The sequence below is a fragment of the Hemicordylus capensis genome, chromosome 5 (assembly GCF_027244095.1).
Source record: "Hemicordylus capensis ecotype Gifberg chromosome 5, rHemCap1.1.pri, whole genome shotgun sequence".
NCBI lineage: Eukaryota > Metazoa > Chordata > Lepidosauria > Squamata > Cordylidae > Hemicordylus > Hemicordylus capensis.
The window spans coordinates 63,887,456-63,914,797 of record NC_069661.1 but is presented as its reverse complement, the minus strand read 5'-3'; the positions used below and the strand labels follow the sequence as shown (position 1 = coordinate 63,914,797).

Below are 27,342 nucleotides of genomic sequence, written 5' to 3'. Positions count from 1 at the left end.
GTAGCCACCTGTGCCTGCCCAAAACATGTCCCTGCAAGTTGAGGGACTGTCAGGGTAATACTTTTGGGAGGCATAGCTGGCTGCAGGGGTAATTGCCCAAAATTGCTGCTCCTCCCTTGCATGATGAATTATGCTCCTCTGCTAGTTCATGGTTAGTCTGGATATCAGCCAATACATTGAAAAAAATGTTCTTGATAGACCCTTTATAATTATGTGAAAACAAATACTCGTTTCTCTCCAATGTTTATTTAATGCTATACTACTGATGCACAAAATGCCAGTGAAGGGCTGCTGTACATTAATTGAGCAAAGTTCAATTCAGTATGCTTTAAAGATTAATCACCTTTGATTTCAAAGATGGTGGTTCATGGGAACCTCTTTAGTGATTTGCCCAAATTCTGCTTTTAGCACTGAATTATGACAGCTCTATTTGTAACAAATCCAGTAAATAAGAACTCTGAAGAGATGTGATACCTGGCAAATTTGGTTGGATTATTCCAGTAACGGTTTGGGTTTGGTTTTTAAAAAACTCTTTAGATATGGGGATTCTGTTTCCTAAGTTATCCATTATGAAAAACCTATGAAAAATAAACCGATTCATGACGTTTGTGTTTACTCCATGTTAGTGATTGGGAATTTTTTGTGCAGATTTTTTTAAATTCATGTTCAGAATAAGGTTTTGACTCTTGCATGTTTTGCCAAATCCTTATGCTTTTTGCAACATGAGATGTCCCAAGTAATATTGACTTGGTTAACAATGGTTTTCCTGGCCCAGAAGGGAAAAAATGGCTAATTCCAACAAGTTTCCAGGGAATCTCCCACACATAATGCTTCTCTACTTCAGAAGTCATTAATAGTTAGACAGTGTTTTGGTCCTAAAATAGAAGCCACCCTGTAAGTAGTTTTCTAAGTTGTGGTAGTGGCTGCTTAGTTCCTGGTACCATTTGAAACTTATGGATAAAGCCTTAATAAAAAGCATTTGTTTTTATGTATAAAAAGTGTTTGAAGAATTACTGAACAATTTTTAAAATGGTTTCTACTTTGGTGTTGAATTGTGTGATACTATTAGCTGTGTTGGGCTTTTTAAATAAGCCGCCAAAAATATGATTCCCTAAACTGAAAGAAGCTTACAAAAATATTATATTCTGATAAACAGAATATGAATAAAACAAAGGAAACTAGTCTCGCAAAGGATGAGATATATTAAGGAATAACATTACTTAAAATGTATTGCACTTCTGCACTTCAAGGAAAATCCCAACTCAGACATACAGGCTGATGACTGATAAATCCTCTCAAGAAGGATTTATGGCATTGTGTTTGGGCAGGGATAGCTGCAGAGTTTAGCAGTGTAATGAAAGTCTGCTGACACTCAAGTTCTTTGATGTTTTTGTTCATTGGTATTGATTATCTGGACAGCATCTTTGGCCATTGGGTTACAGCTGAAATTTACATGGGAGTCTGAAGTGCAACAATGGGAAGCAAATTGTAATGACAGTGCAATCTTATACATTTGAATAAAAACCAGCTTTTATAAAAACATTTCTTATTATATCTATGCATTGCTTATGATTTTAAAAGCTCCTTTCTAAAGCACATGTTTTCAAAATAATTATTTTTAGTTTGAAGCTTTGCATTGGTGTGTGTGCATGCACATGCTTTCTTTGAAGAAAAGATATTAATTTTGTCAGTACTATTAGACTAAAATACTTGTTGAAATTACAAAATATAGTACCTAAAGATGTGAGAGAAGAGGGGATTTTAGATTTTTAAACTCCAGTTTTAATAGTTTTAGATATTTCTTTAATATGTAGCAGTCAGAAATATTTTTAGGTTTGTATTCAGATACAAACTCACATAACTTGCTTTATGCTGCCCAGTCATTTTATATGAACTTACTTTTTCTAGGCAATTGCCTTACCTCCTATAGCGAAATGGCCCTACCAGAATGGATTTACCTTTCACACTTGGTTAAGAATGGATCCGGTAAATAATATCAATGTGGACAAGGATAAGCCTTACTTATATTGGTATGTAGTGTTGGTTTATATCTCTGAATATCTATTTCATTTATATGTACTTTTTAAGATGGCTTTTCTCATCTAAGTCTGAAATTGATTCTGAATCTAATCATTTTAAATAACTCCTTTTAGTTTTCGAACAAGCAAAGGACTCGGTTATTCTGCTCATTTTGTTGGAGGCTGTTTGGTTGTGACCTCAATTAAATCAAAAGGAAAAGGTTTCCAGCACTGTGTGAAATTTGATTTCAAGCCACAAAAGGTGAGTTGAAATGAGCTATCTTGTGAATGTTGCAAGTTAATAAAAAGTAAATGTCTGTAAGTAGGCATTTCAGTTACAAGGTGTTCTACAGGAATCAATGACCATCAGCTGTTGCAGTAGTAGGATGGATTTGTTTTCGTGACCTTTACATCCTGAAATAATTTGGATTCTTAGGGGGAAAAAAGGAGAGAAGATCCTGAAGTAGGACTTTAATTTCCAGTTTAAAAGCTATGCAGCAGTGTTCTCTTAATCCAAAATAAAAATTTTAAAACATCCTTAAAAGAAATGGTGCAGGCTCCATTTTCCATATTGGTTTAACCCCATTAGATAAATTCTTCATAAGGTGACTTTACTGTGTATGTGGTAATTTTTTAAAAACAGTGAATATTTGGGTTGAATAGAATATTCAGTGTTTTCCTCAGATCTGAAGTTTACCAGAACAGTGCAAACACTAGTAATTCAAGGGGTTTTCCTCATAAAGTACTATTTTTTGTTACTAAAGTGTCACTGTTGCAGACAGGTGAAAATGTTTAGGAATTGCTGTCCCCACTTGTTCTCAGGCTTGTTTGGATAAGCTTATCTATCTATCTATCTATCTATCTATCTATCTATCTATCTATCTATCTCCATCCATCCATCCATCCATCCATCCATCCATCAGACATGTGCATCTTATTTTTAAAGCTTTGGTTGCCAATATTTGTAAGTGCTGCACAATTTTGACACGGCTTTGAAAGTAGTCTAACTTGTCTGCATTTCTTATGCAGTGGTACATGGTTAGTATAGTGCATATTTACAACCGCTGGAAGAACAGTGAGCTCAGATGCTATGTGAATGGAGAATTGGCATCCTACGGAGAGATAACTTGGTTTGTCAACACCAGTGATGTAAGTAACTTTTTGCGCCGAATGGTTCAAAATACTGTGTGAGTGTTCATATCCATATTTCTTTTTATTTCGCTTGTTACTAAATGTTTGTGTTGAAATGAATAAATGGATGTGAGAAATCAGCCTTTACCACACTCTTAACTATTCTGACTGAGACTACAGCAGAATGGGAGTTGTTTTCAGGCTAATTAATCTGCCTTAAATGATCTAGAACAGGGATTCTCAATGTTGGGTCCCCAGATGTTATTGGACTTCAACTCCCATAATCCCCAGCCCAAGGCCACTGTGTCCAATAACATCTGGGAACCCAATGTTGAGAATACCTGTTCTAGAATATAAGACCAAAGTTATATCTTATCTTTAAATGGCTCTTTTCCACATTCTCGAGGTCACTAGTTCTGTCCTTCAGTGATGGTGAGCAAGGAATGAAGAAATGGTCACCCTTTCTGATTAAAGTGGATTAGTGTTTACTTCACCCATAAGTGTATACTGAAAGCATGGAAAACATGCATCCTTTCACAAGTTTGGTTGTAACAGGATTGTTCTCAGGCACTACAGCAGGGGGAAGCAGGGACTGAGCAGGGACTGAGCACTGGTACTTCTCAGCTTCTCTGGCTGTCGGGGTGAGCATGGCCATGGGGGCTATCAAGGAGAGTGCCTGCACTTCTGAATTTGCAGCTATATCACTGCACTACAGAGAGGCTAACTAGTCTGTTCAGTGATTTCAAGCCTGCGACACTGTTAAGAAATCATACGCCACCATAATGTAATTACGATTTTATGGTTACAAGCTTCAGGTGCTCCCCTGCCCCTTTCAGCTGAGGGGGAAGAAGCTTTCTACTTCTGTTGGTGGTTTAGAATGTCCAGACTTCAAAATTATGTGGAGTTAAATACTACTACAAACTACAAATATTGACATACCATCTTTCAACAAAAGTTTCCAAAATGGTTTCCAAATACAAATAATAAATAAGATAGATCCCTGTCCCCAAAGGACTCACAATCTAAAAATGCACAAGGCTCTCCATTGAGTTTTGTGTGAGGGAGTTTCCTCTATGCACAGCTCATAGTTGGTCGGATGGTACATGAGTCAGGGCCCCAGTACCATCAAAAGGTGCGCCCAGCCCAGCCTGAGGCCCTGCCCAGTGTTTGACCTGGTTGAGAGCCTGGTTGGCGGTAGCAATTTGTGACTAGCTACTTTGTGGCAGCTGTGCTGTCCAACATCATGTGCTTGTCCCATTGCTGTGTGACTGTGAGGCAGCAATGGGGTAGGCTCATTGCATTGTTGTGTGTGTGTGTGGGGGGGGGGGGAGCGACGACACAAAAACCAAATGGTGGCAGCCAGTGTAGCTGCTACAAAGTGCTTTGCGCTGCTTTCACCCAGGAAAGCCTTCCCAAAACCGTTATGAGGACTTACCCAGATGGTGAAATTCTAGTGTTTCTCTGAAATGTTTTGTGGTGGTGGCTGCTGTGAAGCACTCCCAAATTATTCCTGCCCAGCCACTCAATTATTGAAAGGTTAGGAACTCAGCACAGCATTGGAGAGTCTAGCGCAGAAAACTGCAAAATATGCCTCAGGACATCCTGCTTTCTGCAACCTGACACTGACTCATGACAGAACCTTCTCCAAAATTAAACCAAAGGGGAGATCTCTATGTTCAGAGTTGCATGTATGCATCTGATTTCTTGTGGAGAAGAAAAATGTATTTGTTTAGCCACATGTCATTGTAAAAAACACAGTATATTACATCAACACCATGTGAGTGCATCAAAGCTGTACACTAGATTGAGACTTAACACGCCACCTTCCCTTTTCAAAGAAAACTAGCCAACCCTACACAGAGCATCTGTGCGCTCTTTGGGGCCGACTACCTCTCCCCGCCCACACCTTCTGCCCTAGTCTCCGGCTGGCCCATGCCGGGTCCATGCTGCCGGGCTGAGTGCCGCCACTGGGCCGGGCCTGCCACCACCTCACCTCCGCAGCTGGGCCCACCGCGGCAACCAATACTCCTGGCTGTGCCTGAGCCAATCAGATGTCTCCGCCACCCAGACAATTCCCTGGGCACCAGGATGCACATTCCAAGGCTAACCCAGGAGAATTAAATATATAGGTGTACATAGGAAGCAGCCTTATATATAGTGAGACAATTGGTCCATCTAGCTCAGTACACAGACTGACAGCTTCTCCAAGATTGCAGGCAGGAGACTCTCTCTGCCCTAGCTTTCAGATGCCAGAGAGGGGACTTAGAACCTGCATGCAGATGCTCTTCCCAGAGTTTCCCCATCCCCTTGGGGAATATCTTAAAGTGCTACACATGTCCCCCATTCAAATGCAAACCAGGATGGTCCCTGCTTTGCAAAGGGGACAATTCATGCTTGCTACCACAAGACCAATTGTCCCATTTTTAATCCTTACTTTAATATTTTGTTTCCTTTCCCAGACCTTTGACAAATGTTTTCTGGGATCTTCAGAAACAGCAGATGCCAATCGAGTGTTTTGTGGCCAGATGACAGCTGTTTATCTTTTCAGTGAGGCTCTCAATGCAGCTCAGATTTTTGCTATTTATCAGCTTGGTCTTGGATACAAGGTATTTCTTGTCCTTTACAGGGTTGTGGTATTTTTGGATCTGAATGCAGAGTTGACAAAAGGTTGAATTCTTTAATGGAAACTATTATTAATTGAATATGGGTTCAGTTAAAATAATTGAAGCTATGTGCAGTTTTTCAAATGTTCAGTCTGTGCCTGTGCTGAACTTTTGCAGAATCTCAAACAAAATAGAAATGAAATTATCTTTGCTCTCTCTCTCTCTCTTGCGCTCTCTCTCTCTCTCTCTCTCTCTATATATATATATATGCAAGTGATATAAAAATAGTTCTGTGAATTACATTGATATTGTTGGGATGCAACCTCAGAATGCAACCAGAAAATCTGCAGTTTCAAATTCTTAATTAAGACACTTAACTCTTCTCAACAACAAAAATAAAGTGTATGAGAATAAGATGAGAGAGTAAAGATGGCAACTGTTAATGTTTGTGTAACTGTGTCCTACTCATGTATTGCACTTGAGGGTGCATTTTCTGCATCTGACTGTCCTAGCTGGGAACACCGTAACTAACTGAAATGATGCTAATAACAGTTGCATCTACTTCGGTTGTATCATCCTTCCACACCCCTCCCCCGCCAAATTCTTATTTTGATGTATAATATTATAAAGTTACTTTCTTTGCCCCATCCCAAGAGCTGTTTAATGCGAATCATCTGTCCAGAAAAATAAAATATTACAGAATAAGTAATATATATTTGAATGTAAATGGTTTGGACACAAAAGTGCTCTTCTCATAGCACAAACTCTTTAACTCATGGAAAAGCTCGTTTTGACCTAGCAGAAGATAGCTGAATGGGAAATATAACCCCAGATACAGAAAAAGTTATTGCAATTTCATAAGCTGTTGTGTAAGATTTAGTGCAAGCTCTAGAGGTTTTAATATGGCAAGCCTGTATCTTCCTTGTTTATCGAACTCAGTAATGCAACCTCTGATGGACTGGTTTGCACTGCAAGAAGTCCTCCACTAGTAGCTGCAGAAAAGTTCATGGAACAGCCCTCTGCTCACAGTTCTTTGGATCCCATCTGTATATGATAGAATAGTTATTTTGCTTTCTAAACTCGGTTCACTCATGGTTAAATGAAAGTGAATTCAGTATCAGAATTTCAACAACTGACTTAACAAAAATTCAGATTCTATCTTGTGCTTTGTGAGTAGTCTGGGAGTCCCAGCCACTGTTACAAATACAAGCAGATAGATTTTATGTATGTGTGATGAAACCCATCCTGTGGATACCTCCTAATTCCCTTGCTCTTTACAAAAATATTTCCAAACGAAAGCATTTATAAAATATGATTTTTTAAAAGGCACTATGTGCTTTTCCTTTTCCTAGGTATGCTTGTGAATTAAATAGGATTCTCCTTTTTCATCCTGCTCTTGTGTCACACAAAATGCATCTTGAACTTGCCTCATTACATTTTTCTGAAATCTTGATTGCAGGCAAAAGTTTTATTTCTGAAAGCATAGTCACTGCAGATGTTCTCAGTTTCCCCCCTAAATTCTTTTCCATTCTAGGGAACATTTAAATTCAAGGGAGAAAGTGATCTCTTTCTTGCTGACCACCACAAACTGTTACTGTATGATGGGAAACTATCTAATGCCATTGCCTTTACGTACAACCCAAGGGCTACAGATGCACAGCTCTGTCTAGAATCATCACCCAAGGATAACCCTTCTATCTTTGTACATTCACCACATGCCCTTATGCTGCAGGTATTTTGGTATTACTATTTTTAAAATGTTAAGGGAGGCTTTATTTTCTCTTGGATACTTTTGTGTTTTACTTTAACAGAGTTGCTTTTTAAAGGATTTTAGGCCCATCTGTTTTATTTATATTGTTAGATTTATAGATCATCCCAAAATTAGCTGTTTTGTGGAGTGCAATCATATGCTCTCTGTCTTCCTCCTGCCCCCAATAGCTGAACAGGCCAACTTATTTTAATGTCTGTTCACATGATAGATTTTCCATTCCACAATTATTTAAACTGCTTTTCTTAGAAGCTGCTTGTACTCACACATTCTGTATCATGTCAACAATGTAACAATATAACATTTAGGGATACCTCTGAAGCTTTCAGGCCATGTTAGGAATGCTTAAAAGTAGTCTCACAAAAGTGATATTCATCTGTAACTTGTTCAACCTTGGCTTTAATAGGATGTGAAAGCAGTCATAACCCATTCTATTCAAAGTGCAATGCATTCAATTGGAGGAGTGCAGGTGCTTTTTCCTCTGTTTGCACAGCTGGACTATAGGCAATATTCTTTGGATCAACTTGACACAACTGTGTGGTAAGAGGTGTTTTTTGTTTTAAATTCTCATTTCAAATTCCCACTTTTGTTTTAGAGTGTCTGTATGTTGGATAAACTAACACTTTCCAATAGTGAAGAATTCTTATGCCTGACCTTTCCAGTAAGACATACTGAATAGGCTGTATTGGGAGATGTGTGTCTAGATAGAGTAAGCCGAAGATAAATGCATTTTAAATCATGGACATGCACATCTAAATATAGCCAAGGTGAAGATGTCATGAGAGCCAGTTTAGCTCCATAGGGGAAAATTATCTCCAAATAATACAATTATATTTCAGCATTGGGACATTATTTATATTTTCAAGGTTAGATCATGTTAAATCTCTTGTGCAGAGAAGACCTTGAGATGAAGTCAAGATTACTGGCACCAGGTCTTCTACACAAATGTGTACATCATTCAGTAGCTTTGTAATTTATTGTGTGTGTGGGGGGGGGATATGGAAAATCTCTTTCTCTGGGATGAATTCCTTCCTGTCAAAGTGTGTATGGTTATTTTTTACAGAGCTGCTGGTTCTAGCCAAAGAGAGTTTATCTTCCTGGCCCAGTGCTTGATCAGTGAAAGATGTCTTGTATATTCAGACTACTTCAAGTTAACTATGGGACTGTCAAAAAAACAAAGGCTAGAGAGGAGAGCTGGTCTTGTGGTAGCAAGCATGACTTGTGCTTTTAGCTAAGCAGGGTCCGCCCTGGTGGCATTTGAATGAGAGACCACACGTGAGCACTGGAAGATATTCCCACTCTGGGAAGACCAGAAGGTTTCAAGTTCCCTAAATGGCTTCTCTACAATAGGCCTGAGAGAGATTCCTGCCTGCAACCTTGGAGAAACCACTGCCAGTCTGTGTAGACAGTACTGAGCTAGATAGGCCAATGGTCTGACTCGGTATGCGGCAGCTTCCTATGTTCTTATGTTTTCAGAGGACTAATTATGATGTCCTGTAGTAGAGGCTATAGTAGAGGCTTCTATTATAGCACATGTGTTAATTCAATAGTTTTCTTAAATCACTACCTTGAGTTATTTTAAAGGAAAAATTGAAGAAAGAAGTAAGAATGTGAAGTTTGAGTCTCAGAATCCGCTCCCCCATGCAGGAACATAAATCCTTTGCTTATATTTCTGTCAGTATAGCCAGGTCTCTGTATACTAACTCAGCTTGTGCTTCTGATCCTCCTCTGCTGCTGTAATGACTGAACCTAGACTTGTGGGTTTCCTAAGGTCATGGCAAGTATAATCTGTGAGCCTCACTTCAGATATTACGAATCAAGAAGATACTTGGAAGAGTGAGGCATTCATGCTTCTTGGCCTACTTCTTGTGCACTTTTCAGTTGACCTTTAGGTGGAGAATTAATGGGACCAGAGGGAATTTTTCATAGTGATCTCACACACTGAAGGAATCTTAAGATGGTTCTGGTTATTTGGAAATAAATACAACAGCTGTAATTGTGTAAATTCAGTCGTTTTATTAGAAGTGTCAAAATAATTAGATTTGCTCTAAATAAGTACATAGTGCTGGTTTCAGGGGAAAATAGAGCAGAACCCTGACAACAATGTGCAACTCTGCTATTCAGTGCTAAAACTACAATCTTCAAAATACTGCAGTCCTTCAACATACAATGTATTTTTCAGTTCCATTCTACTGGCTTTCATCATGGAGTTGCTGAAGAACTCAATTGCTATGCAAGAGCAAATGCTTTCTTGTAAGGGCTTCCTTGTAATAGGATACAGTCTTGAAAAGGTAAATGAAAACAATCATAATTTGATGCTAACTTCTGTTTCTTCTTTTTGTGTATTTAGTTTTGGCCAGTGTAAAACATGTTCATGTTATTTTTCTACAGTCTTCCAAAGTACACATTAGCAGAGCTGTTCTAGAACTTTGCCTTGCCTTTGCTAAGTATCTGAGTAATTTGCACAATGGTGTGCCCTTGCTGAAGCAACTGTGCGATCATATTCTCCTTAACCCTGCAATATGGATTCATACTCCAGCCAAGGTAAAATGTTTGTCTTACACTTGTGGGGGATAGCACCCAAGGTAGGATCTTTCATATGCCATTGCAATGGCTGTGGACATTTTAGGCCTAAAGAACCTGAAGGAATGTTTAGGGCTAGGTCACACATGAATTTACCTGGCCACACATTCATGTCTGAATATACTCATAAATGCAGCTGTGTGGGTGAATGTGTTTATCAGTAGTACATGTAGTAATGTAAAGATGACACACCAGGATACCCTACCATCTCCCTCTCAGACTAAACACACTTCCAGCCTACTTGTTGATTGCCTTATTTCCTGTTTGTATGAAAGCTCTGTTAACTTCTTACTGCTCTTAATTCAATGCAGGTTCAGTTGATCCTGTACACTTACCTGTCTACTGAGTTCATTGGCACAGCTAACATATACAATGCAATTCGACGTGTTGGCACAGTTCTACTGGCAATGCACACTTTAAAGTATTACTACTGGGTAGTGAATCCTCAGGATCGCAGTGGAATTATTCCCAAAGGTTTAGGTATGTGTACACTCATGGGTAAGACAACAGTCAAAATTATTGTTTTTAATTGATCTTTATTTTACTTAACTTTATAATGAGCTCTCCCTACAAGGTTCCGCACTTTACTGTAGAATTTTACACATTCTTGTTTGGCTTCTGTAACAGCACTTCAAAAGGGTTTCATAACCAGAGTATTAAAGCCTGAGGCTAAGCACTAGTAAATGAAGAGACCTGTCTATCTTATTTCATGGACAGTGGAGGAATCAGCACAAGCTTAAATCTGAAGTGTATGTTGACTATAAAGACTGGATGTTCACCCTGCCCTCTTCTGAAAGTCCATACTTATGCAACCTGTTCTAACTGCAATGTGTGTCTTTGCATCTAACATGTTGCATAAAACATCTAACAACAGTCTTGTTGTTAGTGTAATCTTGGGATCTCTTAATGACTGAAAGGCAGTATAAAAGCAGGAAACAAATAATAAACATGCACATACTGTTATGGGTAGGTTTTTAGAAAAAGAAATGCCTTTATAGGAAGTATAGGTAATGTAACCTGTAAAGCTCATGTAGTTTTTAAACAATGCACAGGTTGCCATAGAAACACAAATATAAAAGGGAGTGTTTAAACAACTGCATGGTGGCATACACATGGAAAATATTACCTTGGAATGCAAAGTGTACATGGATTTTGCAGGACATATCCTTGAGTCAAGAGTGGGTGTGAAGGTACTCTCCATTTCATGTTCCTTTGCTGGAAAATACATGTTGATCTTGCATTTCTGATATAATGTTTTCCATGTGGAGGAAAAGTGTTTTGTGGAAATCCAAGCTTCAAATTGAGGCTAATTTGGGTGAAAACATTCTGGCTTAGAAGATTTGTTTTGCCTTTAGTTAATGTTTAAACTTGAACTTAAACAAATGGAACAATGATTGAAATGTTTTGTGTAGTTGTGTAGAGAGGGGGTAAAAAAGGAGATCTAGCATAATTGTACCAGAATGATGCTGTTAGGTGTCAAATAATATGTATCTTTGAGAGCTGGCATAGCGTAGTGGCTAAGAGACCGAGCTGCGAAACAGGTTTTCGCCTGTTCAGATCTCTCCTATAAACTCACTAGGTGACCTTGGGCAAACCCCACCCTCATAGCCTTAGTTCTCCATTTGCAGTATGGTAATAATATGAACCTTGCCAGGTTGTTGTCATCCGTGCATCGAGATAATGCACTTGTAAGTGCTTTGGATATGTGAAAAAGTGCTGTATAAGTGTTAAATATAGTGTTGTTGTTCTTCTTCACATTAAGATGGACCCCGACCAAATCAGAAAGAAATTATTTCTCTACGAGCCTTTTTACTGATATTCGTTAAACAGTTGGTGATGAAGGTAAGAAGTCTGAAGACTGAGACCTTCCTATAAAAAGTATTTTATGTTGTATTGTAATGATAAAGCTATGCCATACAACACATGCCTTAAGGGGAAAGTAAGAGAGAAACAAGCAATCCTTAGTTAGTGGGAAGGTGTGTGTGAGGGAGAGAGGCATTTTTAAATGTTCCCATCTCAGCAGAGCTGTATCTCTTTCTGCTTCACCACTGGTTGGTCTGTCTGTCTGTCTGTCTGTCTGTCTCTCTCTCTCTCTCTCTCTCTCTCTCACTCACACACACTCACACACACACACACACACACACACACACACACGATTTGATTAATATTTTCTAGCCATTTCTGTGAGCCCATTTCTGCAGTGAAACTAAAGAACAAATACCAACACGATGAAAAATTATATGCTGCTTTTCCCAAAGCATTTTTCATAAATATCAATAAATAAAATGGCTCCCTGTCCCCAAAGGGCTCACAATGTAAAAAAGAAATATAAGATACACCAGCAACAGCCACTGGAGGGATGCTGTGCTGGGGATGGATAGGGTCAGTTGCTCTCTCCCTGCAACTGGCCCTATCCATCACCACTTTTAAAAGGTGCCTCTTTGCTCATTAGCGGGGTGAATTCTCATCAGTGAATTTAACTGTTCTGTCAGTCTGATTCCCACCATCACTACTGCTGCCACATCCTTCACTGGCTTTTCTGGATGGAGAAAGTTAACAAAATAAAGTACTCAATAGTAGAATGCTTGAGTTAGAAGCTGTGCAGCCTCCTTCCATGTCAGGTCCAGCTGTTGCCTGCACCTTCTCCAGCTGGTGGAGGAAGAGAGAAAGCTGTGGTAGTAAGGGAGTGAGCTGAGAGAGGCAACACAGATGGCTCAAACCACAGTTTAATTTACTGGTATACTTTAAAAGTTGCATTGTGAAGCTGGTTTTCATTTTATCAGGCAAAACTTTGGCGTCTAAGCCATTTGTACTTTTCTGATACAAGCTTCACTAGTGAAAACTAACCACCGTCTGCTAAGAATTTTGATCCACAAATGGTTTCTGTCAGGAAATTGGACTGACCTAATTAGATTGCATTGGTGTTCAGCTAGAAGTGAAAGAACTATGAGCCCTCTTGTGTGCTGCATCATATAATGCAGTAGAGCTCTGCAGAATCCCATCATGTCAAAGGAATAGTCTTAACTCTACCAAAAATATACTTTTTGCTTTTCTGCCTTGAGAAAATTTAGTGGTTTAAAAAAAGCTGGCAGGGGTAGCAAGGAGAAGCATTATGTAAACCAATCTGTTCTCCGGAAGCAAGGTCCTCAGCATACCACCCAAGTTTGTTGCCTATACTATCCCCTTTACATTGCATGATAGCATGCAGCAGATGGAATACTAGAGTTAATAAATCACCACCAATGCCTCTGCTAGAATGCTAGGAATTAGTTTAACTAAAGCTTTGTTAAATATGAATAGTTTAGTTAAAGATACTAGGACTGAATGATTTTGCTAGTTTAGTTGGTGGATACACAATTTTAAGTGTCATTTGCATATCACAGTTTGTACCTTGATGTAGTTGGTGTGGTTGAGATTGAAAGGGACAATGTGATAAAGCTCTATACATGAATCAGTGCAATCCTTCTCATAACATAAAAGTGTGTTTAACATGGCTTTTCTTTCCAGTTTCTTAAATGCAGCCGATACTTTTCATTTCAGGGTGAAGCCTTTGGCTGTCATCCTAGCAATACAGGGCAACTGATCTTTAAACCTTCATCTTCCTTTTTTGGAAGTCCTTTTTTTAGTGTAATTCCTTACTATAACAGGACATGTTTCTGCATTTCAGCTTTGCAAAATGAACAATACAATATTAAACATAATATTTTATTGTAACAATGAACAATGCATTAGCTTTGGCTTATTAAAATAAGTTGCCTCTAAATGGAAATTATGCCCATCCTTTAATATCCTCAAAAGCAACCTATATTTAGGCTTTGCAAACATGCTTATTTCTTTAAACACTGTTAAAAGCAAGATAATGCATCTTGTATTGGTGATAACCCTATTAGAGACTCTAGTAAAAAAAATTAAGACAGTTTGCGGCTTTCATGAAATGTAATTCTACCTGAACATTTGACAGCGCAAGCATTGCTTTTAGCGTGGACTCTTGGAGGTTTCCTGGTAGGATCATGAAGTGTTCTTGTCCTTCTCTTGCCAAGAGATTTTTATGCTCTGCATATGTTTCAAGGGGCCATGTGAGTTATTTGTGTATTGCACAATGATGGGAAAGAACAAGGCAAGCCAGTATTCTCTCTCCAGCAGTGCAGTGTTTGCCTGGCTGCTACTGTTCTTGGTAAATCTCCCTTGTAAGTATGTATAATTATTTTTCACCGATAAAACACAATAACCCAGACTACTTGACTTCATCAATTCTAGCTGATGTTGGGTCCAATATAATTTGCAGGCCATCCACCAAACACCCATGTCCACCTCTATCGAGGAAATTCTTTGTATCTATTTGCTCTAAAAAAAGAAAGATTGGTGGTTAGCGCTGTGACACGAAGAGTGACAACTTTTTATCAGGGAGTTTATGCCCTACCTCAATTCTGACATCTCTACATATCTTAGCTAGAAATTCTGTTAAGTTATGCTATCACTGCTGTTAATATTCTTAGAATTAAGTAAGGGATTAATTTATAAAAGTACCTATAGGATCAAGACCCTAAGGAGCAATACACTGGGCATGTCTACTGCATAACTATCATTAATTTCAATGGGATTAACAGAGGAAGCCCATGGGGAGTGGGTGGGTGCATAGCAACAGTGGCTCTTAGATTTGTGCCTTCTCAATGCAGTTATGGAAAGTAGTATGTTGATTTAACCCCCTTCATTTCCCTGGCATTGAATTTACTCTGGACGCAACCCTGCATTGTGTAGCTGTCATCATGCATGAGTTTTGTACTACACTGCTCTTAATTTTATCTTTTTAAGGATAATGGAGTGAAAGAAGATGAACTCCAGGGTATCCTCAACTATCTCCTTACTATTCACGAGGTAAGGAAATCTTGCAATTTTGCGATAAAGGCCTTAGAACAGCTTTAATGCAATGTCCCCTCCTGCCACAAGATGGCTCTGCAGTAAGCTGAAAAGCATATACAGAAACCATGGAAGCTTGAGAACAATGGGGTTTTAACTACCAATAGTGAGTGATGATTTAAGAACCCTGTTCAATAGTGCAGTGAAGTTCATTAACGTAGTCAGTCATGATAGCTTCCTGTTCATTGAGTTGATATACCGGAGGAAAACAAAAACAAAAAACAGATGGCAAAACTGCTTCTATAGAGGATTGGTTTTTTTTTAAAAAATGTGGTTCAAGTAATCTTCCTCTTATTTTGCCTTTTAAGTAAACAAATGCTGTATAAACGTGAATGTAAAAATAAAGATGTTAATGAATTCTAAGCAAAGCTTGTAAACATAATTGGAAATAAATGTTGGTTCCTGCTGAAATATCTGCATCTTCATATTTTAGAACCAGGCAGGCACTTCATGCCATATGTAACATCAAGGAGTTGGGAGATGGGGACATAAATCTAAACAAACTAATTTATTTCAGGGAGCTTGAAATGGGTAGAATAAAACATTAATTGAATTTTGCTTGAAGTATAGATTTTCCCTTAGCTGAGCTTTCACCTATCCTTGCACTGTAATTTCTGTTTCTTGTCCGGATGTGGGGAGACTGCTCTGAAAAGTAACTCCAGCACCTGAGAATCAAATTTTTAGAATATGTGCATATACAATCAAAATCACATGTTGTAAATGTGCTGTTCTTTAAAAATGCTTATTTTATGCCTACTAAAAATCCAAGTTGCTTACTGCTGCTTTCCCATCTATTAACCTATCCTTGGTTCTCAATCTGACACTTTAGTTTCTGTAATAAATTTGTGACAAATAGCTTGCAAGTGATGTTTCTATACAATATTGCTATACAATATTGCTATATTGCTATACAACATTCAGCCATCAGGATTTCTTATATAAATGATAATTCTCAGATATGCATGCTACATATTAAACAATGATTTCACATAGGAAGAAACCTTAAACTGAGTCTCCTGGCAAAGTCAGGATTGTAGTCTGAAAATAGCTTGTTGCTTACAGTTTTACTGATTGCCCATGGGGATTTCTGACCAGTAAGTGGTTTTAGAGCTAGGGTTACAATCATCAGCCACAATTTTGCACCCAGTTATTCATGGCTGACTTACTGACATCAATGGACCTTTTTAGGAGCAGATTTACAGAAGTTATCTAAGTTTTCAGGCATCTACTCTCCATCCTTCCCCCCATTCTTCAAACTTGGTAGGCCTTTAGGTAGTACCTAGTGGCAGAGATTCAAAGAGCTACTTTAGGCATACCTATGAATTTGAACATTCCTAGTGGGATTGTTTGGTTTTGTACATTTTTTCTTTGAACTTCAGACCTCTGTGCCATATCTCAAATTGTTTTTGAAAGTCTCCTAAGTTTTGAAAGTGGTTTTGCTCATGGCTGCTGTTTTGAAAGATCCCAAAGCTTCTCTGGACAAACGATGCTAGTTGATGGATTGTTTAGATCCTGATACGGGTGGGTGGGTGGGTGAGTGTGTGTGTGTGTGTGTGTGTGTGTGTGTGTGAGAGAGAGAGAGAGAGAGAGAGAGAGAGAGAGAGAGAGAGAGCGCTTTTATAGTTGCTGTTCATACAATCTTTAAACAAAACAAAAAGTTCTGCCTGTAAAAATAATAATCCACTTTTATATTTATACTTGGGCCAGGTATAACCTTTTGGTACTGTTAGAAAATACATTGCACTAGTTTAGGATTCTTTAGACTACTTAATCTTTCCAGGTGGTTTTTCAGCTGTTTTGTTTGTTTTTTTGGTGGAGGGGCAGTTTAGGTCTTCTGATCACATTTATTTTTCTGGTGGTTTTTCTAGATTATCATATTCTATGGTTTTCAGTAAGTTGCTTGACTTATAGCTGAATGATGGGGCGGGGCGGGGGGACAAACCAGGAAAGAAAATGTTAGACCACAATATTAGAATGCTTTATCATTCTAGGTTACTTGTTAAGAATCTCTGTTTATATTTTAACAGGATGACAATTTAATGGATGTCCTGCAGCTGCTTGTTGCTCTCATGTCAGAGCACCCCAGTTCTATGATACCTGCCTTTGATCAGAGGAATGGATTACGGTAAGAGTTAAATTTAAGTGGAAATAGCAAAATAATCCAAAGAGTAATTTTAATAATCTTGTTAGGCATTGGGATTCCTACTTGAGTTTGGATGCCTTGTCAAATTTACCATTACAGTTTCTGAGAGTTTGCTTTTCATTTACTTCAGTTTCACCTCGTGTATTAAGGTTTCATTATGGCGAGTTCACCTTATTACAGGGAAATACAAACTGAAAGTTGGGGACAATATTAAATCACAAACCTGCTATCTGCACCCATCCATGTTTCATGTGGTCCACACAGCAAGTGGATTAAAGTTAGAAAGTTTCTTTGCTATGTGCAGCATCTGCACAACTGCCATTTTGCTCATAGAAGGCCTAATCTAGATAGAGGGCTTAATCTAGAGTCTCTGAACTAGAACCTGTAGAGTAGCTGGATGTTAATCTTAATGTATTAGTCTGGGTTTAAGCATCTATTTTGATATTTTTCACTAATTGTAAATGGGCTAGCAGCTACTTCTTGCCTTACTTTCAAGGCCCCACTTTTTTTTTTTACACATGATTAATCTGAAATTACTTGTAACTGATAAACGGGTTCTTCACACCACCTATACTGATGGATTTGAAAGAATGGAAGAAAATCCATACTGCTGCCACTTTGCAAACACCCTGAGAACCAGAGTGTAGTTTATATATGTTGACAAGTAAATAATTGACTTTATATCTTCTTGAGTACAAGCCCTTGGATTTCATGCACTTCAGATTGTGCTAGAGCCTCCTTTTTCTCAAGCAAAGCCCTTGAGCTGCCTGGCTCTAATGAAGCCTTTTCATTTTCAGAAGAGAAAATGGAGATAGGAATGTACACTCATCATTGTGTTGGCTTCCTTAAGAGGCCTTAGCCCTGTTGAGACATGGAAAGGGAAAGGGAAAAGGATGCTATTTTCACGCAGTGTCCCGAGGGTGCACCTGGAAGTTCCACATCCAGTGCTGGCATGCCGAGAGGCATCACTCTCTCGGCACTCTCTAAGCTTATGGCATTTCTCTAAAGAGTCAAATGGCGTAAGTGTGGTGGTGGCTGTTTCTGTGATCGGAAGGCTGGACTGTCCCAGCTGGGCTGCCATCACACTAACTCTGTTTGACACTTCAGACAAACATTATGAGTGTGGGGTGTGAGGAGGGTGATTGCTTCTCAGGGTATCAATACTAGGGCTGGACTTCTGGGTACACTTTGAGGACACTATATGTGAATACAGCATCCCTTTTTAATATGTCTCAATGGGGCTATTGTGCTTGTGGGCACCCAAACTGGTCCTGCAACCAATGAGGGTTATATCTAGGATACAGAAGCAGCAGGTTTGTGTTGCTCTGCCTGATCCTGTTCTTTACCCTAAGCCTTCTGTTCAGAAGACTGGTTGGACCCTGTTTAAGTTTGTTCTGTAACACATAAGGCCCTGCTCATTCAGTGCCAGACTGTCTCTATTGCCTGTTCAACCAGCACAGTGTATGGACTTTTCCTTCCTCCTCCATCTCCCCCCTGTAAGTACTACTATTCATAGTACTTGTATAGATAAAACTGTGAACTGAGGTTCATACCCCAGTTCAGTTGGAAAATGTCATCATTTAGTTTATGGCTCCATAGGTGGCCACAATGCTGGACCTTTTCTTACTTTAGATGAAATCAGGGTTGATGCCAGGAGAGCAGGCAAACATACAGTCAAATAAGAGAGTTACTGTTAGAACAGTTTTGGGAGCAGTAATTCATTTTCTATATAAAAGTATTCTCATTTCATATGTTTTGTCACAGCTGCTGGTTAACCTTGGGTTATATCATATTACATATTACAAGTTTTCCTGCCTCAAGAGTCACCTGATCTTGTTCATAATTGCTTTCTCCCTCTCTTTACTGCTATTTCTTTATTTGCGATGCTGGCTGTTGTGATCATTTATATGGTAATGTGGTATGTGCTGGAAACTAATAAAACATTCTGAATAATGAATATCATATGCTGTCTCTCATGTATTTGTTTTTACTTAAATGGCATTACATATGTTATTTTTTAACTAATGCATGGCAAATAAGTGTGTATAGCAAATCTGCTGTGAGAAATCACTTTGCTTGTCATTCGTTGATATTTTAAAAATATAATTCAGTATGCTTTTTATGATTCCTTGTCTATCTTCTTATTGACTCCTTGTTGCAAATTTGCTTTTGTTGTGTTAAAAAGCTAATTGTGTGATAACACAATACTTAATACTCATAATACTTAAAACACACTTGCACAGAAGAATAAAAATTGACTGTATACAAATTGTAATTTCTGAAATAAAAGCATCTGCATCTTGGCTGTCTTGGCCTTTCCTATCTTTAAGATGAACAGTAGCATTACCTTTTGCAAGTCTAGTTTATCAGTCTCTGAGAGCAAGCTTTATGAGCAGCCACAAACTTTTAAACCTATTAAAAGACCTACTCGAAAGACCTGTTCAAGTTGCTGAAAATAGAAGCAAGAGATGATGCTGAGTAATTTATGGCCTTCTGCTTCTACTTCCTTCTTCTCCAATGTAGATATCTGGTACTAAAATGTATTTTTTAAGACGTGGAAAAATGGTTATGTTGACAAAGTAGTACAAAATCAAAATATAAATGTGAACCATATATAAGTCATATCCATCTGATTTACCCATTTGTGCAAAGTGAGTGGCCAGTAACTCCTGGACAGCTGGCTTTCCAAAGTTGCACGCAAATGTAGTTCAGTAAAAGGAGTGCATGCTTTGCATGCAGAAGTTCTCGGTTTTAATCCCTGGCATCTTCATATATGGCTGAAAGTGACCACTTCTGAAACCATGGGACATTAAATGTATTGTGATGAAGGAAGCTCCTGCAATAGGTCAAAAATCTCTCTCATTGAATGAATCTCCTGTTGCAGCAAGCCTGTACGATTGGCAAAGATTTTGTGCTTTTAAATGGAAAAGCAGTTGGATAGACTGCAGGTACATGTCCACCTTAGTCCATTGGTTTTGGAAGCAGAAATTAATCTTGACCTGTTGCAGACAGAAGAAGCAGATTCATTCTTCACTTCTTCTTTTTTGGTAGCAAAGACTTCTCATGAAAGTCAGTTGAGGCTCAAAGATGTTACTTAGTGGAATTGTGCTTATCCCAGACAAAAAGGAACTGAAGGTTGTCTAATATAAAATCATGTTGAAAAGGCCCAAGAAGTACTTGGACTACTATTCAAGGCCTCTCTAGCTTCCAGTTAGTGATTGAGTGCAAAACCATTAATTTCATAGCTTCTCTCTTGGCTTGCTAGGTTTACTTTTAGTCACCATTGTGTTTCCTTCTTAAATAAAATTAAAGACCTGTAATGTACTATACAGTGGAAAATACAAGGTTGCTATCATATAGATGTGTGGCACGGATCACAATCAATAAGAGGTCCATGTCACATGCACCTGACTAATGTGTGTGTACGTGCATGCTGAATTTGTATCTATTTACTAACTGTGGATACACATAAAATATTTTGCAGTTACAAATATAATGCTTGCAACAGCCCTTCGTTTTGTTGTAATTAAATTTATATAAAGGTAGTATGTACAGAAGAACATAACTTTATTGCAGTCATAGACCAATATACAAAGAAATACAAACAATGCATCATGTAAATAAAATAAAAAAAGACGAGAGAAATGTATAAACTACTTATGAAATGCATTGCTAAAGATCAGTTCGAGTTTTGCAGATTATAAAACAAAACCTGGCCGCTACATTAATAATTTTTTCATCTGGGTTAAGTAATAAAAACTTCAAATAAAAATCATCAGAGTGTCCTAAAAACTTAAGACAATTAGGGGGAGATTAGTCTCAAGCGGGCTTCCTTTAAAAAATCGCAGTGTAAAATGGAATGTGTACTGGTTTCCACTTGGCCAGAACTGCAAGGGCAGAGACAGGCAGGGAAAGGGATGCCCTTGAACCTGCCCTCTAAAATGGCAGATGGAAGGGCGTCCATTCGGGCCAATGTCAATGCACGTCTGAATTTGGGGATTATATTAGAGTACAGATAGCCTGCTGGCTTGAGATTAAACAATTGAGCCCCAAGATAGACGGTCTTAGAGATAGTATGTCCATATCTAAGGCAAAGTGAAATTCCTCATGTTTGCATTGCTGGAAAACTGCAATACTGAAGGACATTCGTGTGTCTGGAGATATGGGGCAAACATGCACCTAGGGACTTCCACCAATCACCACACAAATGCCCTTCACATTTTATACAAAATTTGCAGTTGATGTGCAGTCGAAACAAAGAAAGCAATATTTGCTATAATGCCTGAAGCAACCCTACTCAGTGTGTTTCTTTTGGAAACAGAAATTCATCTGAAATGTTCCAAATACAGTTTAGAAGGTTTTCACATTAATTTAGTTCTGGTGACAATTATATTAAAAAGAGAACCAAAACTTTGCATGCTAAAAGAATATGGTCATAACCCTGAGAGCCATATGAGATTGTTTCCACATAGTGTTCCCTGCTACTTTGAAAATTGCCTTTCGACATTTTGGAAGCTGCTTGTGCTTATATCATAGTGCATTGTTCTTCTCAATAAAAGATACAGCAATATACCGAGCTAATCAAAGGGCAGTTCTTCAGTTTGTCAATTTTAGACTCACAGAGTTGTGAACAGTGAATATTTCTGAAAAACAAATGAAATAACCCTGTGTGTTTGTATTAGAATTAAAGTAAAGGTAAAGTGTGCCATCAAGTCGATTTCAACTCCTGGCGCCCACAGAGCCCTGTGGTTTTCTTTGGTAGAATACAGGAGGGGTTTACCATTGCCTCCTCCTGCACAGTATGAGATGATGCCTTTCAGCATCTTCCTATATTGCTGCTGCCCGATATAGGGGTTTCCCATAGTCTGGGAAACATACCAGCAGGGATTCAAAACGGCAACCTTCTGTTTATTAGTCAAGCATTTCCCCACTGTGCCACTTAAGGTGACGTATTAAATTGAAATCTGCTAGTGTCCTGATTCAGATATTACTTTTGCAACATGCTAATTGATTGCATGCTAGCTGCTTTTGTTTAGTCCAGTTCTGCACCACTACAGTAGCAAGTGTAAACAAGAACCACATTGGTGTAATTATGCTAACTTTGCATGTTACATTCGCAACAAAAGTGATTGTTACTCTTTGCTGCCTTAAATTATTTCTGTTTACACACTTTACTGGGGAGTAGGAGCAATCCAAATGGAAGGGTTTCCCATCCTGTCCAAGGTAATTGGCTGGAGTCAAATTAACTGCTTTGATTAAATTCTCATTAACCCTTCCTTGGCTTTGTTTTCTGGCTGCTGTGATTGTATGATTTCGTTACTTTGGCTTAAACAACTGTGAATGGTAGCGTGCACACATAACAGCCCTTTCCTGTCCCCTGAAAAACTCTAACGGTTGTGACGCTTTTGCAAAGGTATGGAAATGGGATGTGGTGTAAGCAGAGGTATATCTAGGGAAAATAGCGCCTAGGGCAAACACTGAAATTACGCCCCCGTCCAAGCATCTGACACCCATCTTTGAGATAATTTTACCATAATATCAGCTGAAAAATACAAGTCAGGCTCGTTAATCTTTTAATATTTCAAAAACTATTTTAGCAGGGGACTTAGCCAGACCAAAAAATGCTGGAAAACGACAAATTTCAGTATGTGGGGGCTCATGAAATACCCAAATACTATGTGGAGGTGTACTTGGAAAACTAAACAGAAGTGCCTGTCTAATTCTCTACTATGCATTGTAGCATCACTATTACATAAGTTTTAAAAATAAATGGAGAATTTGACTTTTCCCAGATACTCTGTAAATAATTAAAGGATATGCAGAGTAAACTGTGTCACTGCTTGGAATATATTCTAGTCTTTCAGAAAGACAGTTAAAATGAGAGAAAGAGAGCAAGAAACTCCCAGTGGGCCTTAATATTAAGGATTTCACACTGATTCAAAGACAAATTCACCTTTAATAGCCATATTAGCAAGATATCACATTTAACTCACTTATCACAAGAAGCAAAGTAAGAGCAAATGAATACAATCCTAGCTCATAAGCATCAGCTCAGTATTCACAAGCCCTGATTCTCTGTACATAGTGCCAATCTGAATATGTGTACAGTGACATATAATATATATTTTTTAACCTGTAGCCCCTTCGGGGGGCTTCCTAAAGGCTGGGGGGTTTGCAAAGGTTCCTCCTCCCCCCACTGGCCTCTAGGGCCTCGCAGGGACCATTTGAGCATGTGCAGTGGCCATTTTAAAAAATCTTTTTAAAAAATGGCCACTGAAAACAAAATGGCCACCGTGCATGCTCAAATGGCCTCTGCAAGGCCTGGCTTGACCTAGGGCCTCACAGAGGCCATTTGAGCATGCACGGTGGCCATTTTGTTTTTGGCAGCCATTTTCTTAAAAAAAATTATTTTACAAAATGGCGCCCCCCTTCAAGTAGTGCCCAGGGCACGTGCCCTGCCTGCCCTACCCCTAGATACGCCCCTGGGTGTGAGGGGTTGCCCTTGAAGGTGGAAAATTGCAAGCCAGTTTTCCCATTTGCATGAACAGAATTGCCTTCTAGTCATGTTAGGATCCCTTTGAATCCAATACAGTGTTTGAATGGGCTATGGGCCAACTTTGATGAACAATTATGTAATCATGGTAAATATTGTATGCAGAATAGTGCAGTACTTGGATAGAAGAGTGAATATTACTTGCTTTCCCTGTCAAATTCATGACATCAAGTAATTTAAATAAGGAGGCTGTTTAATGTACTATCAGCTAATACTGGACGGTACAGGATTTTCACTATTACGTCTGCAAGTTGTCATTTCTAATTATAGTGAGAAAAGAATGTTTTGTGGCAACCAAGTTTACTGTCTACGTATGTTGTAAAATATCATGTTTATTTCACGCTTGATAGCAATTTATTTTAACAGCCTTCAAGATTCAAAATCTGAATAGAGATCTGTTACTAGAAGGATAAAAACAACCTTATAATGTAGACAAAAGGGTCGTGCACACACTTCTACCATGTTCTAGCAAGACAGCTCTGCTAAGATTCTAAATATGTATAGAATTAACCTTGTTTTTTACTTAATAATTTCAAGCACAGTGTGTGAGTGATATGAAAAGGATGTCAGATGACAGCATTTGTTTCCCCCACTCTTTTGAAAGCTGTCATAAATGACTAGCAAGGGACACATGTCAAATATTACTGTTAGCATACGTTTCCCCCTTACAAGAGACTGAGGCTTTTAAGAGGTTTTTAGTCTGTCACTTGGAACATAGAAATGCTAATAAATGTGTTTTCTTACACTGTGAACTGAGTAAGGGGACAGCATTTGGAAGACACACATAGCAAATGCACTGTTTTCCAAGATATTGTATTTTATCTAAACTGAGGTTTTGGCAAGCTGCTATGATCCCACCCCCCCATATGCTATTTTGTGATTAAACAGTATTTTGTTAACATGTATTATGTAGGATGAATTTGTACGTTGTTGTTCTTTGTCCCCAACCCAGATAAAATTAGTTGTGGCTCCTTTTAGAAGCAGTAGGATTTCAGTTAGTCAAGATTAACTTGTTCCATTGGTTTCAGTGGGATATGCAGCTAAATTATATGCATGGTTTACATGGAAGTAAATCCCAATATATTCAGAGCCAATACCAGTAAATGTTTGTATGCTTGCAATCTGACTAATTTTAACTGTATAAGGTCAATTTGTTTTTATAAGCATTCTGATTTTAGGAATCCTTTTTCTTTAGTGTTGTCTATAAACTACTTGCGTCAAAAAGTGAAGGGATCAGGATACAAGCTCTAAAGGTGATGGGCTACTTCCTAAAGCATCTGGCACCTAAGTAAGTACTATATGTACTAGAAGAAGAGATGCTATTAATGTGCATTTTATGTCAAATTATGATGACCTGTATTACAATTTTATTATATATTTTGTAAAGTACCTAAAATTGTGAGGAGCATTATATATGGGAATACTAGTTTGGTACTGCTATTGAGAGACTTAATAGCCCAGCCTTGATTATCTTACCCTCAACTTTGAACATTTTTGTGGTTGGATATTTTGTAAGCACCATCTTCCAGCACAAAGATAAGAGCCACAAATGACTGTTCAGCAACTATTTTGATGAGGTTTGGAATCTTAATTTTAAGGTTTGGGCTAAATCTAAGGAGCTACAGGCATTTACAGTAGCAAATATGCTTCTAGATGAGATGAGAGACTAGGAGTTGCAATTTTTTTTAAAAAAATGGTTCAGTGCCTTAGTTTCCCATTACTGTAGTAAGGAGAAAATTAAAGTGCTGTTCTCTCCACAACAAGCCTAGGGGTTACAAGCTAAGCCTTAAAGAGAATTTGGAAGGAAGGAGAGCAAAAGAGAGTGAGAAAGCAAATCCTGGTTTCCAAACCACACTAGGACTGAACTTACAAAAGTGATTAAGGAAAAATAGTAATCCTATTAATAATTGTATTCATACCGAATTTACTATTTTTTAAATCATATAATTTCAGGAGGAAAGCTGAAGTCATGCTTGGGCATGGATTGTTCTCCCTGCTGGCTGAAAGACTCATGCTTCAAACAAACTTAATTACCATGACCACATACAATGTGCTATTTGAGGTATTGTGTTATAGTATAGTTAGAATGCATTCTTTTTGAGTATATAAACATTGTAAAGGTTACATGTTTGTGCTGATATGGTCTAGAAAATAGTAGAAATTTGGGGTTAGACCACCTATCTCAAATTAAATAAAAAGGGCTGCTTTACTTACATAAAATACTTAATTTGGGGGGGGGGATTAAGATGAAGTTGTCTTGCAGGCCACTGGAACGGCCTGGTTACAATCTCTAAGCCTAAACTAGACCCGAATTTGAATCCCCTTTCAACCATGAAACTCACTAGGTAACTCTGGGCCAGTCATGTATCTCTCAGCCTAACCTACCTCACAGAGTTGTTGTGAGGATAAAAATAAGCATATATACTGCTCTGAATTCCTTGGAGTAAGAGTGGGATATAAATGTAAATAAATAAAAATAAAATGTGTGGCAAGATCCATGTGTGCTGCTCCAAGCTCCTTGGAGGAAGGGCTGGGTATAAATAGGAATTCCATCTTGCTTTTTTTTTTAGTTGACCAAAGGTCTTAGGGTGCCCCTATTAGTCCATCAGTTATCAAAGATGGCTGCCATTCAGTTTTGTTGAACATACTGGTTCAAATATGCCATCTAAGCTGTTAGAATAAAGCTTTATTATGCAAATATTAATTTTTGCCTTCATGTTTTTCATAAGGTTATGTTCTTCCTTCTTTCTCTAGATGCTTATTGAGCAAATTTGCACTCAAGTGTTACATAAACAGCATCCTGACCCTGATTCAACAGTGAAAATACAAAATCCTCGTAAGTATTGAGCACTTCTAAAGGTAAAATGTGCTGTTGAGTTGGTGTCAACTTCTGGTGACCACAGAACCCTGTAGTTGTCTTTGGTAGAATATAGGAGGGCTTTACCATTGCCATCTCCTGCGCAGTATGAGATCATGCCTTTCAGCATCTTCCTATATTGCTGCTGCCTGATATAGGTGTTTCCCATATTCTGAGAAAAATACCAGTGGGGATTCAAACCGGCAACATCTGGCTTGCTAATCCTAAATTACACTAAGAAAGGGAGGTACGCTTCTACCCTGACGGGGACTTCACACATGGAGCACCGGTGGGGGGAAAGCGGAGGGAGGGGTAAGTGCACCCTCCCGCACCCTTAAAGCTATGTTCCCCCAGCCTTCGAACCGGCCCCTGCCAGTTCTGTGCACATACCTAGGAAGTTGGATTCAGTCTCATACCCAAACAGGCGATCGAGATTGTCAAAGACAATTATTTGTTTGGTGTACAATTATTTGTATTTGGCCATACACATCATTCCCAATCCATGCTGAGATATGGATTGGGAGCCTGCTTTCACAGGTGCATTGCCTTTAAAAAAAGAGAGAGATAAATCCTTGCTAACATATTAAAAGAATGCCAGATTATTTAATCATTACAGTCCAGAACAAGAAATTCTTCATGTAGCACTTTTTCTTAAGCATTGCCCATATATTTATCTCAGTAATCTTACAACAGGGCATATACAGAAGTTAACATTATTATCCCCTGCTAGTGAGTGGAAGGAGAGTCAATAGGGGATGCCCAAGGCAAC

At 38.5% G+C, this 27,342-nt stretch overlaps 1 protein-coding gene across 4 annotated transcripts in view; it reads left to right on the top strand.

Annotated features, from left to right (window-relative positions):
- Positions 1 to 27,342, top strand: part of LRBA (LPS responsive beige-like anchor protein) — a 567,920-nt gene that overhangs the window by 60,196 nt on the left and 480,382 nt on the right. For all 4 annotated transcript variants that reach the window (XM_053251992.1, XM_053251991.1, XM_053251993.1 and 1 more), the window contains exons 6-20: positions 1,909 to 2,030; positions 2,154 to 2,280; positions 3,048 to 3,167; positions 5,609 to 5,755; positions 7,287 to 7,484; positions 7,927 to 8,060; positions 9,703 to 9,811; positions 9,912 to 10,064; positions 10,415 to 10,583; positions 11,866 to 11,945; positions 14,916 to 14,978; positions 17,048 to 17,145; positions 24,912 to 25,004; positions 25,670 to 25,778; positions 26,471 to 26,552. In XM_053251992.1, the coding sequence (XP_053107967.1) occupies positions 1,909 to 2,030; positions 2,154 to 2,280; positions 3,048 to 3,167; positions 5,609 to 5,755; positions 7,287 to 7,484; positions 7,927 to 8,060; positions 9,703 to 9,811; positions 9,912 to 10,064; positions 10,415 to 10,583; positions 11,866 to 11,945; positions 14,916 to 14,978; positions 17,048 to 17,145; positions 24,912 to 25,004; positions 25,670 to 25,778; positions 26,471 to 26,552 (1,804 nt within the window). The remainder of the gene's footprint in view (positions 1 to 1,908; positions 2,031 to 2,153; positions 2,281 to 3,047; positions 3,168 to 5,608; positions 5,756 to 7,286; positions 7,485 to 7,926; positions 8,061 to 9,702; positions 9,812 to 9,911; positions 10,065 to 10,414; positions 10,584 to 11,865; positions 11,946 to 14,915; positions 14,979 to 17,047; positions 17,146 to 24,911; positions 25,005 to 25,669; positions 25,779 to 26,470; positions 26,553 to 27,342) is intronic.